The sequence below is a fragment of the Aotus nancymaae genome, unplaced genomic scaffold (genome assembly GCF_030222135.1).
Source record: "Aotus nancymaae isolate 86718 unplaced genomic scaffold, 86718_ANA_hifiasm-v0.15.2.pri h1tg000021l, whole genome shotgun sequence".
Taxonomy (NCBI): Eukaryota; Metazoa; Chordata; class Mammalia; order Primates; family Aotidae; genus Aotus; species Aotus nancymaae.
Genome location: NW_026988433.1, coordinates 10,659,985 through 10,672,200, shown reverse-complemented (window position 1 = coordinate 10,672,200; position 12,216 = coordinate 10,659,985). Strand labels below are relative to the sequence as shown.

Below are 12,216 nucleotides of genomic sequence, written 5' to 3'. Positions count from 1 at the left end.
GTGTTGTTTTGTTTTAAACTAGGAGGCCAAGAATACTTGATCCTTCACCACCATCTTCAATGCTGCTAAACTCAGTGAGCTGGTGGTTGAGGTTTATTCCTTTACTTGCAATTAAGATTATAAAAAGTTAAAACAAGAAAACAATAAAATCAGTCATTTTTCCAGGCCTATATCATTAATTGTATTCCAGCCTGGGTGACAGAGCGAGACTCCATCTCAAAAAAAAAAAAATTATTTCAAATATTTTCAACACTATGAATGTATATAATGTTTTAAAATTAAAAATCAAATTGAGAGGCCGGGCGCGGTGGCTCAAGCCTGTAATCCCAGCACTTTGGGAGGCCGAGGCGGGTGGATCACGAGGTCAAGAGATCGAGACCATCCTGGTCAACATGGTGAAACCCCGTCTCTACTAATACAAAAAATTAGCTGGGCATGGTGGCGCGTGCCTGTAATCCCAGCTACTCAGGAGGCTGAGGCAGGAGAATTGCCTGAACCCAGGAGGCGGAGGTTGCGGTGAGCCGAGATCGCGCCATTGCACTCCAGCCTGGGTATCAAGAGCGAAACTCCTCTCAAAAAAAAAAAAAAAAAAAAAAAAAAAAAAAAAAAAATTGAAATCTCCATATAGGATAATTTATTTGCCATAAAGGAAATGCATAAAGTATTACCAGCCGTAGGTGTCTTCAGAGCTGTGCTTCCAGGCTTCAGGATCTTGGTGGGGGCCTTAAGCCCACTTGGCTTTAGCATACTCATTTTCTTTATACGTCAGAGCTGTTTCTCCTTTGCCTGTTGCCACTATCTTTCCCCAGTCATTGATACAACTGTGGGTGCTATAGTAAAGTCAGTCTCTGGATTAAATCTGCAAAGAGAAATAAAAAGATTTTATAATCTATAGGAGAAAGCAGGAACAACAGGTAACTTTCACAAACTAAAGCTTTCCTTTTATTTGACAATATCCATCTCCACACTAAACCTAGGAACCTAGAAGACTCTGGTTATTACAAACATGAAAATGCTGCTGAAATAGATTTAAAGACAATATACTATCCTCAAGAGAAGCAGTTAGTTGGGTGCCATGACCCACTCCTCACACCTGTAATCTCAGCACTTTGAGAGGCTAAGGCAGGAGGATTGCCTGAGGCCAGGAGTTGGAGACCAGCCTGATCAACATAGCAAGACCCTGTCTCTACAAAAAAAATTTTTTTTAATTAGCCAGGAGGCTGAGGCAGAAGGATTTCATGAGCCCAGGAGTTTGAGGCTGCAGTGAGCCATGATCACGCCACTATACTCTAGCCTGGGCAACAAAGCAAGACCCCGACTCAAAAGAAACAAACAAAAAACACAAAAACAAGCAGTTAAGACACACAAAATATTTGCTTTGTTTTATATATCTAATATTCTTAGCTCAGTACAAAAACCCACACAATCCATAAAAGAGGGTTCAGAAAAATCTGCACCAAACAATGTGGGGGGGAAATGGAAGCTTTTAGTTTTTACTTTCTTTTCTATATTGCTTAAGTTTTACTATAACAAGGCTGTATTAGTTATATTTTTAAATCCACAGAATTATTCAATTTACAGTATAAAACTACATATATGTTAAACTACAGGAAGATTAAAACCCTGTAAGAAAAAGCCCTATCTGGGAAGTGATGAGGGAAAATTATCTTGGTTCTATCTAGAAAAACACAATATATTGCTGGTTTACTCAAGACCAGATATGAATCTATGACTTTTGGACTAAGGTAAAATAGTATCCTGTCATATTCCCTTCACCTCCATATAAAGCGAGTTGAGAGCTGGGCGGGGTGGCTCACGCCTGTAATCCTAGCACTTTGGGAGGCTGAGGTGGGTGGATCACCTGAGGTCAGGAGTTCAAGACCAGCCTGGCCATCATGGTGAAACCCCATCTTTAAAAAAAATAAAGCAAGTTGAAGAAAACCTTCGGGTTTTAGAATATAGAAAAATATTTTCAGATATAATACCTAAAAACAGAACAATTCAAAGAGAAAAATGCTGCCATTTAATGACTCTCTGTCAAATGGCTGCTCTGCATTTTTCTCTGTGAGCAGAGCTTGGATGATGAAACACAAACCTCACATTCTCATCTTGTGTCCCTCACAGCCAACACCAGGCACTGGCAAAGAATCTGGCCAGGGGTGACAAAGGTACCTGAAGGCCGCTGCAGCATATGGAACAGTGCCCTCCCCCAAAGACATGGCCACCTAGCACCTGTGAATGTGACCTTATTTGGAAAAAGCATCTTCACAGATTTAATTAAGAATCTTGAGATAAGGTCATCCTGGATTACCTTGGTAGGCCCAAAACCCAATGAAAAGTGTCCCTATAAGAAGAAAACAGGCCCAGGTGCAGTGGCTCTCGCCTATAATCCCGGTACTTTGGGAGGCCGAGGTGGGCAGATCACTTGAGGTTAGGAGTTCAAGAACAGCCTGGCAAATGTGGCAAAACCTTATCTCTACTAAAAATACAAAAATTAGCCAGGCATGGTGGAATGTGCCTCCTGTAGTCCCAGCTATTCAGGAGGCTAAGGCATAAGAATCGCTTGATCCCAGAAGGTGAAGGTTGTAGCAAGCCAAGATCACACCACTATACTCCAGCCTGGGCAACTGAGCGAGACACTGTCTCAAAAAAGAAAAAAGAGAAGACGAGAAAACATAGAAGAGAAGGCCATATGAAAACAGAGGCGGAGGCTGGGCATGGTGGCACGCACCTGTAATCCCAGCTACTCAGGTGGCTGAGGCAGAACTGGTTGAACCCAGGAGGCAAAGGCTGCAGTGAGTCAAGATAATGCACTGCACTCCAGCCTGAGCGACAGAGCAAGACTATGTCTTAAAAAACCAAATAAAGATTCTGACGGACAGAGTAAGAACTGGCATTTACCTGAAGACAGGAGTCACTATCCTGATGAGGAATATAAAATTCTCATATTCCTCACTGCTATCACCTCTGCCATCAGTGATGAGGGAAAGAGGGGTCCAGGTAGGAGTTCCTATGCTAAGGCTGTAGTTCTGATTCAGAGTCAGGTTTGAAACTATCTGCTTTGCTGTCAGACTCTCATCCTACAGCTTGCAAATTTCAAGCAGAGTTACTTGTTCCTGCTGCTGCCTTAAAGAGACAGAAGGGATTGGCTAAGTCTCCTTTGGACTTGACCAAGAAAGGCCATGCCTATGCCCACAAAATTTGAGAAGGATGGGGACAGTCCAAGTGTAGAAATTCCCTGGGGCTTTCCCGACTCTTCACCCTGGGCCAACATCATAGAGTGACAAGGGCCAGGTAGAACAGACAGAGAACAGACGGAGCAGGCACAGTGTCCTGGAAAACCTTTTATGGTGACAAAATGAAAAAACAAAATGCTCCTTAAACTATTTCACTTGGGCAAAACAGGGAACTGTTGGGCTCAGGTCAAGCACTCCCTAAAGAGGAATTTTGAAAACAACCACAATACGTAACTAGGGAGCTTTCAAATCCTGCAGCTCAGTATCATAAACTCACAAAAATCTGACCATCTGCAAGCCTCAGCCTAAAACACAGAAGCATGTGGTTATTGCAAATCGAAGCCTAATCCTAAACTCTGCCTAGGACTCTGCTATCCACCAGTCCTCATGCCTCTGGTTATCGGTCCATCTGTGTTCCTTGAATCTAATGTAGAGAACTATGATCAAGATTTAAAGAAGGGGCTGGGTGTGGTGGCTCACGCCTGTAATCCAAGCACTCTGGAGGCCAAGGCAGACGGATCACCTGAGATCAGGAGTTCAAGACCAGCCTGACCAACATGGTGAAACCCTGTCTTTAAAAAAAAAAAAGATTTAAAGAAGGAGAAAAATCTAGTCTGTGTCAACAAAAGAATCAGCAGCAACACCACCAATGTTGGTTTTTTTAATCTTCCAATTTATAGTTTCTTTTTCATGCATTATTAATGACTGGTATGTCAGGCTTGCTTCAAAAAATCAATTCAATGGAAAACAAAAGATCAAAGTCTTTGTCATGGTGCCCACAACATGTAATGACCAAGAATCAATATCTCTGTATAATGTCTCAAGGTCAGTGAATGTCACATTGAAACTAATCAATTCCTTGGCTGGGCGTGGTGGCTCACGCTTGTAATCTCAGCACTTTGGGAGGCTGAGGCGGGCAGATTACCTCAGGTCAGGAGTTCAAGACCAGCCTGGCCAACATGGTGAAACCCTGTCTTATTTATTTAAAAAAAAAAAAAAAGAAAGAAACTAATCAATTCCAAAAAACATGCAAAAAAAAAAAAAAAAAAAGACATCCTTGCCTCACTGATAAGCTGGGCATATTTGAATTTTTGACACCTGTGCTCAATGAATCAGGAGATCTGGACCTAAAATAAGACGAACTACCCTTCTCTCCCACCCTCCTAACATGTAAGGACCATAACATATAGAACATTATAACTCAGAAATAATTTTTATCTCAATTACTATCCCATTTGAGCGTTACAGTACTATGAATTAGCCACTGTTATTACCTCTTCTTTACAAATGAAGAAACATCACAGAAATTAAGAAATTAACAGATGTGTTTCCTCATTTGTTAATCACCTGTCTCCTAAGGTCACTTGGCTCGGTGGCAGAGATGCAAACACAGGTATTGTGATTCCAAAGTTTATGTCTTTTCACTAAATTTAATATTCAAACTTAGGAGATATCACACATCAAGACGAAAAACATCAGTTCTGATATTACGAGAATGACCTATATATGTATGGCATCAAGAGCTCACACAACACAAACACAAAACTACCTGTGTCTCAGCTTTTAGCTGTGAAGGTAGGTGTGCAATGACCATTATGCCCAATCAGGAATAAAGAGAATGAGGATTTAAAAGGCTAAGTGACCTTCCCAAGGTCATTCAATTAAAGAAGTGGTGGCACTCAAGGGCCAGGCATGGTGGCTCATCTCTGCAATCCCAGCACTTTGGTAGGCCGAGGCAGGTGCATCACCTGAGGTCAGGAGTTCAAGACCAGCCTGGCCAACATGGTGAAACCCCGTCTCTACTAAAACTATAAAAAAGTAGCTGAGCATGCTAGCAAGCGCCTATAATCCCATCTACTTGGGAGGCTAAGGCAGGAGAATCACTTGAACCCAGGAGGTGGAGGTTACAGTGAGCCGAGATTGTGCCACTGCACTCCAGCCTGTGTGACAGAGTGAGATGCCATCTAAAAAAATAAAAATAAAAAATAAAGTTAAACCATTTCTTCCCCCGCTCCACCCCACCGGCGTAATGCTTTTCTGTTCAGGCACAGGCACAAAAAAGATACCTAAATTCAACCATAATCAAAATTTGCCAGCTAAGTTAAAAATGGAAGGGTAATAAGGGAGGTGATGGTAATTTTTCTCTTTTTTTGATACAGAGTCTTGCTCTGTAACCCAGGCTGGAGTGCAGTGGCACGATCTCGGCTCACTGCAACCTCTGACTCCCAGGTCCAAGCAATATATATATGAGACGGGGTAATTTATTAGAAAAGGGATCGAACTGGCTCACAGTTGTGCAGGCTGTAGAGGAAGCACAGCATGTGTTTCTGGGGAGGCCTCAGGAAGCTCCTAATCATGGTGGAAGGCAAAGCGGGGAACGGGTGCTTCACATGGGGAGAACAGGAGCAAGAAAGAGAGTTGGGGAGAGGAAGTACCACACACTTTTAAATAAGAACTTACTATCACAAAGACAGCACCTGCAAGAACTCACTGTCACAAAGATAGCACCAAGTCATGAGGGATCTGTCCCCATGATCCAAACACCTCCCTCTAGGCCCCATTTCCAGCTCTGGGGTTTACAGTTCAACATGAGATTTAGCAGGAGACAGATATCCAAACTATATCACTCCTCAACTACATTATAAATTTTTTTTTTTTGAAACAGGATCTCATTCTGCTGCCCTGACTGGAGTGCATGGCTCTATCTCAGCTCACTGCAAGGGACTACAAGCGCACACCACCACGCCCGGCTAATTTTTGTATTTTCAGCAGAGATGGGGTTTCACCATGTTGGCCAGGTTGTTCTCAAACTCCTGACCTCAATTGATTGGCCCACTTTGGCCTCCCAAAGTGCTGAGATTACAAGTGTGAGCCACTGCGTCTGGCCCATTATAAATTCTTTGGGCTTACATGTCAGTCGTACACTTCCCTGTTATCTGTAGCAAGCACCAACTGTAACTTTGTTTTGGTACTGGATATACCTCAGCTGGTTTGTAGAGTCATTTAAATACTTGAGATTATTTTTCTTATTCATTTCATTTAGTGAGCATTGTTTATAAAGTGTTAGGCTAAGACACAGTGGCCTACTCTCAGTTCACTACAGCCTTCACCTCCCAGGCTCAAGCAATCCTCCTGCCTCAGCCTCCCGAGTAACTGGGACTACAGGTACATGCCACCACCCCCAGCTAATTTTTGTATTTTTAGTAGAGATTAGGTTTTGTCATGTTGGCCAGGCTGGTCTTGAACTCCTGACCTCAAGTGATCCACTCGCCTCGGCCTTCCCAAGTGCTGGGATTATAGGTGTGAGCTACCACGCCCGGCCAGAAATGTTTTTAATAATGAAAATTGATCTAAAGCAGTTAAATATTGCCTCTGTGGCTAAAATTCACTGCAGATTGGCAATCTTCTTTTTTTTGAGATGGAGTCTTGCTCTGTCGCCTGGGCTGGAGTGCAGTGGCATGATCTTGGCTGACTGCAACCTCCATCTCCTGGGTTCAAGCGATTCTCCTGCCTCAGTCTCCCAAGTAGCTGGGATTACAAGCATATGCCACCATGCCCAGCCAGATTGGCAATTTCAAGTTCTTACAACCTATGTGTACAGGATGGCTCATTTCTACAAATGTCTTAAAGACATCCTAGTTAAAGAGAGACATTTGAAAGGGCACATAATGTCTCCACTTAAATTCACAGTCAAACTTAGAAAAAACTTCTATTGTTTACATACAGCATTACCTAAGTAAAAAATGAAAAGGGAGACTGGGCGTGATGGCTCACGCCTGTAATCCCAGCCCTTTGGGAGGCTGAGGCGGGCGGATCACCTGATGTCAGGAGTTCGAGACCAGCCTGGCCAACATGATGAAACCTTGCCTCTACTAAAAATACAAAAAAAATTAGCTGGGCGTGGTGTTATGTGCCTGTAATCCCAGTTACTACAAAGGCTGAGGCAAGAGGATCGCTGAATCCGGGAAGTGGAGGCTGCAGTGAGCCGAGATTGTGCCACAGCACTCTAGCCTGAGCAACAGAGTGAGACTCTCTCAAAAAAACCAAAAAGATGGAAAGGGACAATTTACCAAGTGCTTGCACCCAGCATACAGAAACACAGGGTTTTCCAAGTTTTTATATACTTGAAAGACAGTCCTTTGGGCCGAGAGTGGTGGCTCACGCCTGTAATCCCAGCACTTTGGGAGGCCAAGGTGCGTGGATCACAAGGTCAGGAGGTCAAGACCATCCTGGCCAACACGGTGAAACCCCATCTCTACTAAAAATACAAAAATTAGCTGGGTATGGTAGCCCATGCCTGTAATTCCAGCTACTCAGGAGGCTGACGCAGGAGAATTGCTTGAACCCAGGAGGCAGAGGTTGCAGTGAGCCAAGATTGCACCACTGTACTCCAGCCTAGACAACAGAGCAAGACTTCATCTCAAAAAAAAAAGAAAGAAAAGAAAAAGAACAATTCTTTAAAAAGTTAATATTAACTCTCAGAGACTAAGGTTTCTGAATATTTGTATGAACCAACACCTTTTCTTCCAACTCCAACTGAAACAAGTACAAAGAGCACAAGGCAAAATAATCAAAAACAGATGGTGACAACTTCTGGATTGTGATGCATCTGAATTGAGACCTCTGGGTCATAAAGAATTTATACCACTAACAACCAGTCTGCTCATTACAAAATGTTACTTGCCTGGCATTGGAGATGTATTTTCACAGAAGAAAAAACATTATGTTTATTTTCAGGGAAAACCGATAGTAAATTCTATAGTAAACAGAGCCACTGACTCACCACGTACACACAGTAAAAACACTTTCTACTCAACTGTGGAGTTTTTTGCCTTTAAAAGTCCTGCCAGAAGACATTCTCAATGATTTTCTCATCATTACACAATCTCTTTCAGCAAAATAAAGAAGGCCTGGGGTCAATGTCTTTACTTTTTATCTATAAGAAGTTGAAGAAAGTCAACACCAATCTAGAATATGAAAATAGTACCACATGGTGTCTGTAGAATTGGGGCAGGCATCAGTTCATATCCTGCCAGAAGCTGGCCAGACATTTTGAACAACCTGACTGAGAGGTTATGATGACCTCACAAACAGGAATTCTGATGTGAGTCAGGCTGAAACCTTACCAATTTAAAGAAAAACCAGAAGGTTCTGTATCCTTGAAGCTGGAGCTGATAACTCAAGAAATGTCCTTCCTCCTAAGAAATTATCCTCCCAGCTGAGATTAGCAGCATCTAATCTCAGTTTTCGCCACTGCTGACCAGCATCAGCAACACAGGTAAGCAGAGGAAAGCACGTCCACCTAAACAGCTGAACACTAGTCATGTACGCACATCTATATCACCTGCAAACTTCAAGTAAGCAAGTTTTTATTGTGGTTCAGTTCCAAACACTTTTTCTTAGCATTCTTTACTGGAAAATTGGGCTACATTTAAGAATCCTGATAACTGAGTAGGAAATAAATCATAAACTTAAAATGTTACTCTAGCCATTCTAATAAACTACTAAGTTTGCCACCCCATATGGACTCTGTTTACCAAGGAGAAGTGGAGACTAACATGGGTAAGTTCACTTTGAAAATGCCTAAAGAATAAAGCCTTGAGATAGCACTTCAAGATAGCCCTGTGCATCTTTGTGAGGAAAAGGCAAAATGGCCAGGCTGTGGTTTCCTCCCTCTTAAGAGGTTTGGAGTTTGCACCCCAGCACAGAATAAGAATTAGGGACATTTAGCCGGGCGCGGTGGCTCACGCCTGTAATCCTAGCACTTTGGGAGGCTGAGGTGGGTGGATCACCTGAGGTCAGGAGTTCAAGACCAGCCTGGCCATCATGGTGAAACCCCATCTTTGGGGGGAAAAAAAAAAAAAAAAGAATTAGGGACATTTTATCATTTCTAAGGCTTAAAAATTCTTAAATTGAAGGGACCTATAACAGGGACTCAGAACAATTATCTCAATTGGTAATTTTTATCTTTTGTGTTTTCTTGGGTCTCTAGAAAGTTTATTTAATGAACAGGTATAATTAATTTCATAAGAGGAAAAAAATTCATGATTTTTGAGCTACAATAAGACAGCTTCAACCGAAAGAGTGAAGAAACAGACTCTACCGTGCTTTCTCCACAGAAACAAGAATGCAGTACAGCAAAGCCAGGATAGAAGTGAAGACATACGGAGAGGGTGGCTGGCTGTTCACCAAGACTTTTTTTTTTTTTTTTGAGACCAGGTCTCGCTCTGTTGCCCAGGTTGAACTGCAGTGATGCACACATGGCTCACTGCAGCCTTGCCTTCCTCCACTCCAGCCATCGTTCCACCTCAGCCTCCCAAGTAGCTGGGACTATATAGGCAGACACCACCACACCTAGCTAATTAGAAGGGGTTTTACCATGTTTCCTAGGCTGGTCTTGAACTCCTGGGCTCCAGGAAACCACCAACCTTGGCCTCCCAAAGTGCTAGGATTACAGGCGTGAGCCACTGTGTCTGGCCTCTTTTTCTTCCTGGATTCACACCATATTCCCCAGCTCCCACTACAGCTCAGTATGATCATGTGACTGAGTTCTAGCCAGTGGAATAAGAGGAATGTGTGAGACATGTGTCACTCTAGGCCTAGTCCAGAGGAACCTGCTATATGCAATCCCCCTATGCTCTTTCCCCTTCTAATGGCTTGATGGAGAGGAGCTCAGCAACCTTGAAAGCATGTAATGAACACAACAGAATCAAAAGATGGAAGATGTCGGGCACAGTGGCTCACGCCTGTAATCCCAGCACTTTGGGAGACCAAAGTGAGTGGATCATTTGAGGTCAAGAGTTTGAGACCAGCCTGGGCAACATGGCAAAGCCCCGTCTCCACAAAAAATACAAAAATCAGCCAGGCGTGGTGGCGCATGCCTGCAATCCCAGAGGTTGCAGTGAGCCAAGATCCCACCATTGCCCTCCAGTCTGGGAGACAACCAGACTCTGTCTCAAAAAAGAAGAAAAAAAGGAAGAAGCCTAGATACCTGAATCACCTCTCCCCATTTTCCCACCAGTAAATACCTATCCTAAACTTTTCCAAAACTGAAAATCAACTTATTGCTCAGGCGCAGTGGCTCATGCCTGTAATCCCAGAATTTTGGGAGGCCAAGGTGGGTGGATCACAAGGTCAGGAGTTCGAGACCAGCCTGACCCACATGGTGAAACCCCATCTCTACTAAAAAAAATACAAAAATTAGTCCGGCGCGGTAGCGCGTGCCTATAATCCCAGCTACTCAGGAGGCTGAGGCAGCAGAATCACTTGAACCCAGGAGGCGGAGGTTGCAGTAAGCCGAGATTGCGCCACTGCACTCCATCCTGGGCAACAGAGCAAGATGCTGTTTCCAAAAAAAAAAAAAAAAACGACTTCAACTTATCAGTTTCAGCTACTGAAATCAGTGTGCTTATTTGGTATAGTGGCAAGCTTATTTTACGTAATACAGTGGCAAAGAGATAAAAACTTTGCTTAGAGCTTCGAATTATCTTGGCCAAGTAAACTCCTCAAATAAATTCATTTTAAGGGGCCAGACTTGGTGGCTCATGCCTGTAATCCTAGCACTTTGGGAGGCCAAAGCAGGCAGATCACCTGAGGTCAGGAGTTTGAGACCAGCCTGGCCAACATGGTGAAACCCTGTCCCTATTAAAAATACAAAAAAAGGCCGGGCGCGGTGGCTCAAGCCTGTAATCCCAGCACTTTGGGAGGCCGAGGCGGGTGGATCACGAGGTCAAGAGATCGAGACCATCCTGGTCAACATGGTGAAACCCCGTCTCTACTAATACAAAAAATTAGCTGGGCATGGTGGCGCGTGCCTGTAATCCCAGCTACTCAGGAGGCTGAGGCAGGAGAATTGCCTGAATCCAGGAGGCGGAGGTTGCGGTGAGCCGAGATCGCGCCATTGCACTCCAGCCTGGGTAACAAGAGCGAAACTCTGTCTCAAAAAAAAAAAAAAAAAAAAAAAAAAATTAGCCGGGCTTGGTGGCGAGTGCCTGTAATCTCAGCTACTTGGGAAGCTGAGGTGAATAGCTTGAACCCAAGAGGCAGAGGTTACAATGAGAGCCGAGATCACGCCACTGCACTCCACTCTGGGCGACAGAGAGAAACTCCACCTCAAAACAAAAAAATTAATTTTAAAGATGAACCTCCAAGATGGAAATGCTTTATACCACAAAAAGCATAATAATGTGACTAATAAAAGTACTATATCTTCAAAAAAGCAAACAGACATTTTACTGGTAAAAACAAAATATGTTTTTAAAACACACAAGTTTGGCCGGGCATGGTGGCTCACACCTATAATCCCAGCATTTTGGGAGGCTGAGGCAGAGGGAACACTTGAGGCCAGGGGTCTGAGACCTGCCTGAGCAACACAGTAAAACCCATCTCTAGAAAAAAAATTTTTAATTAGCTGGGCAATTAAAAAAGCTTAAGCAATTTACAGAAACAAGAAGTTCCACAAAACAAGCAGTTCCCAAAAACAAGAATGGTTAACATCATGCTCATATGAAAAGGAATAATATTCTTCATAATTCTCACTTGATTTCTTTTTTAAATGTCATGGTTCAAATAAATAAAAAAGAGTATGGACAGAGAGCTAGACTGGGAAGTGAAACACCTGGATTCCACCCCAGCTGGATGACCCTGAACCTCTCATGCCACCCCTTCCCCGGCTCAGTATTCCCAATTGCAACCTGAGGACACTAATTAAATGAGATCTGTTTCTAATTCCATCCCTTTACGGTTCCAGTCCTGTTTTGGGTATCAAATCCAAATCCTGTAAGTGAAAGGTCAAGGATTCAGAAGTGAAAGGAAAGATTGTGGCTCTAACTTTGCCAAAGTAAAAAGTACAGGCCTCTGCCATCAGTGAAGAAAGAACCCAAATCTGATAAGAGCTTGGAACAGGCTCAGCACCTCCTGGCACACACAGAGCAGCATCGAGTTGCCCCAGGAAAATCACTTCTCTATGCATCAGACCCTT

General features: G+C 43.3%; 1 protein-coding gene across 21 annotated transcripts in view; it reads right to left on the bottom strand.

Annotated features, from left to right (window-relative positions):
* CLIP1 (CAP-Gly domain containing linker protein 1) overlaps positions 1-12,216 on the bottom strand; it is a 135,132-nt gene that overhangs the window by 104,935 nt on the left and 17,981 nt on the right. For all 21 annotated transcript variants that reach the window (XM_064379651.1, XM_064379653.1, XM_064379646.1 and 18 more), the window contains one exon: positions 669-859. In XM_064379651.1, coding sequence (XP_064235721.1) covers positions 669-753 — 85 coding nt within the window. In that variant the 5' untranslated portion in view covers positions 754-859. The remainder of the gene's footprint in view (positions 1-668; positions 860-12,216) is intronic.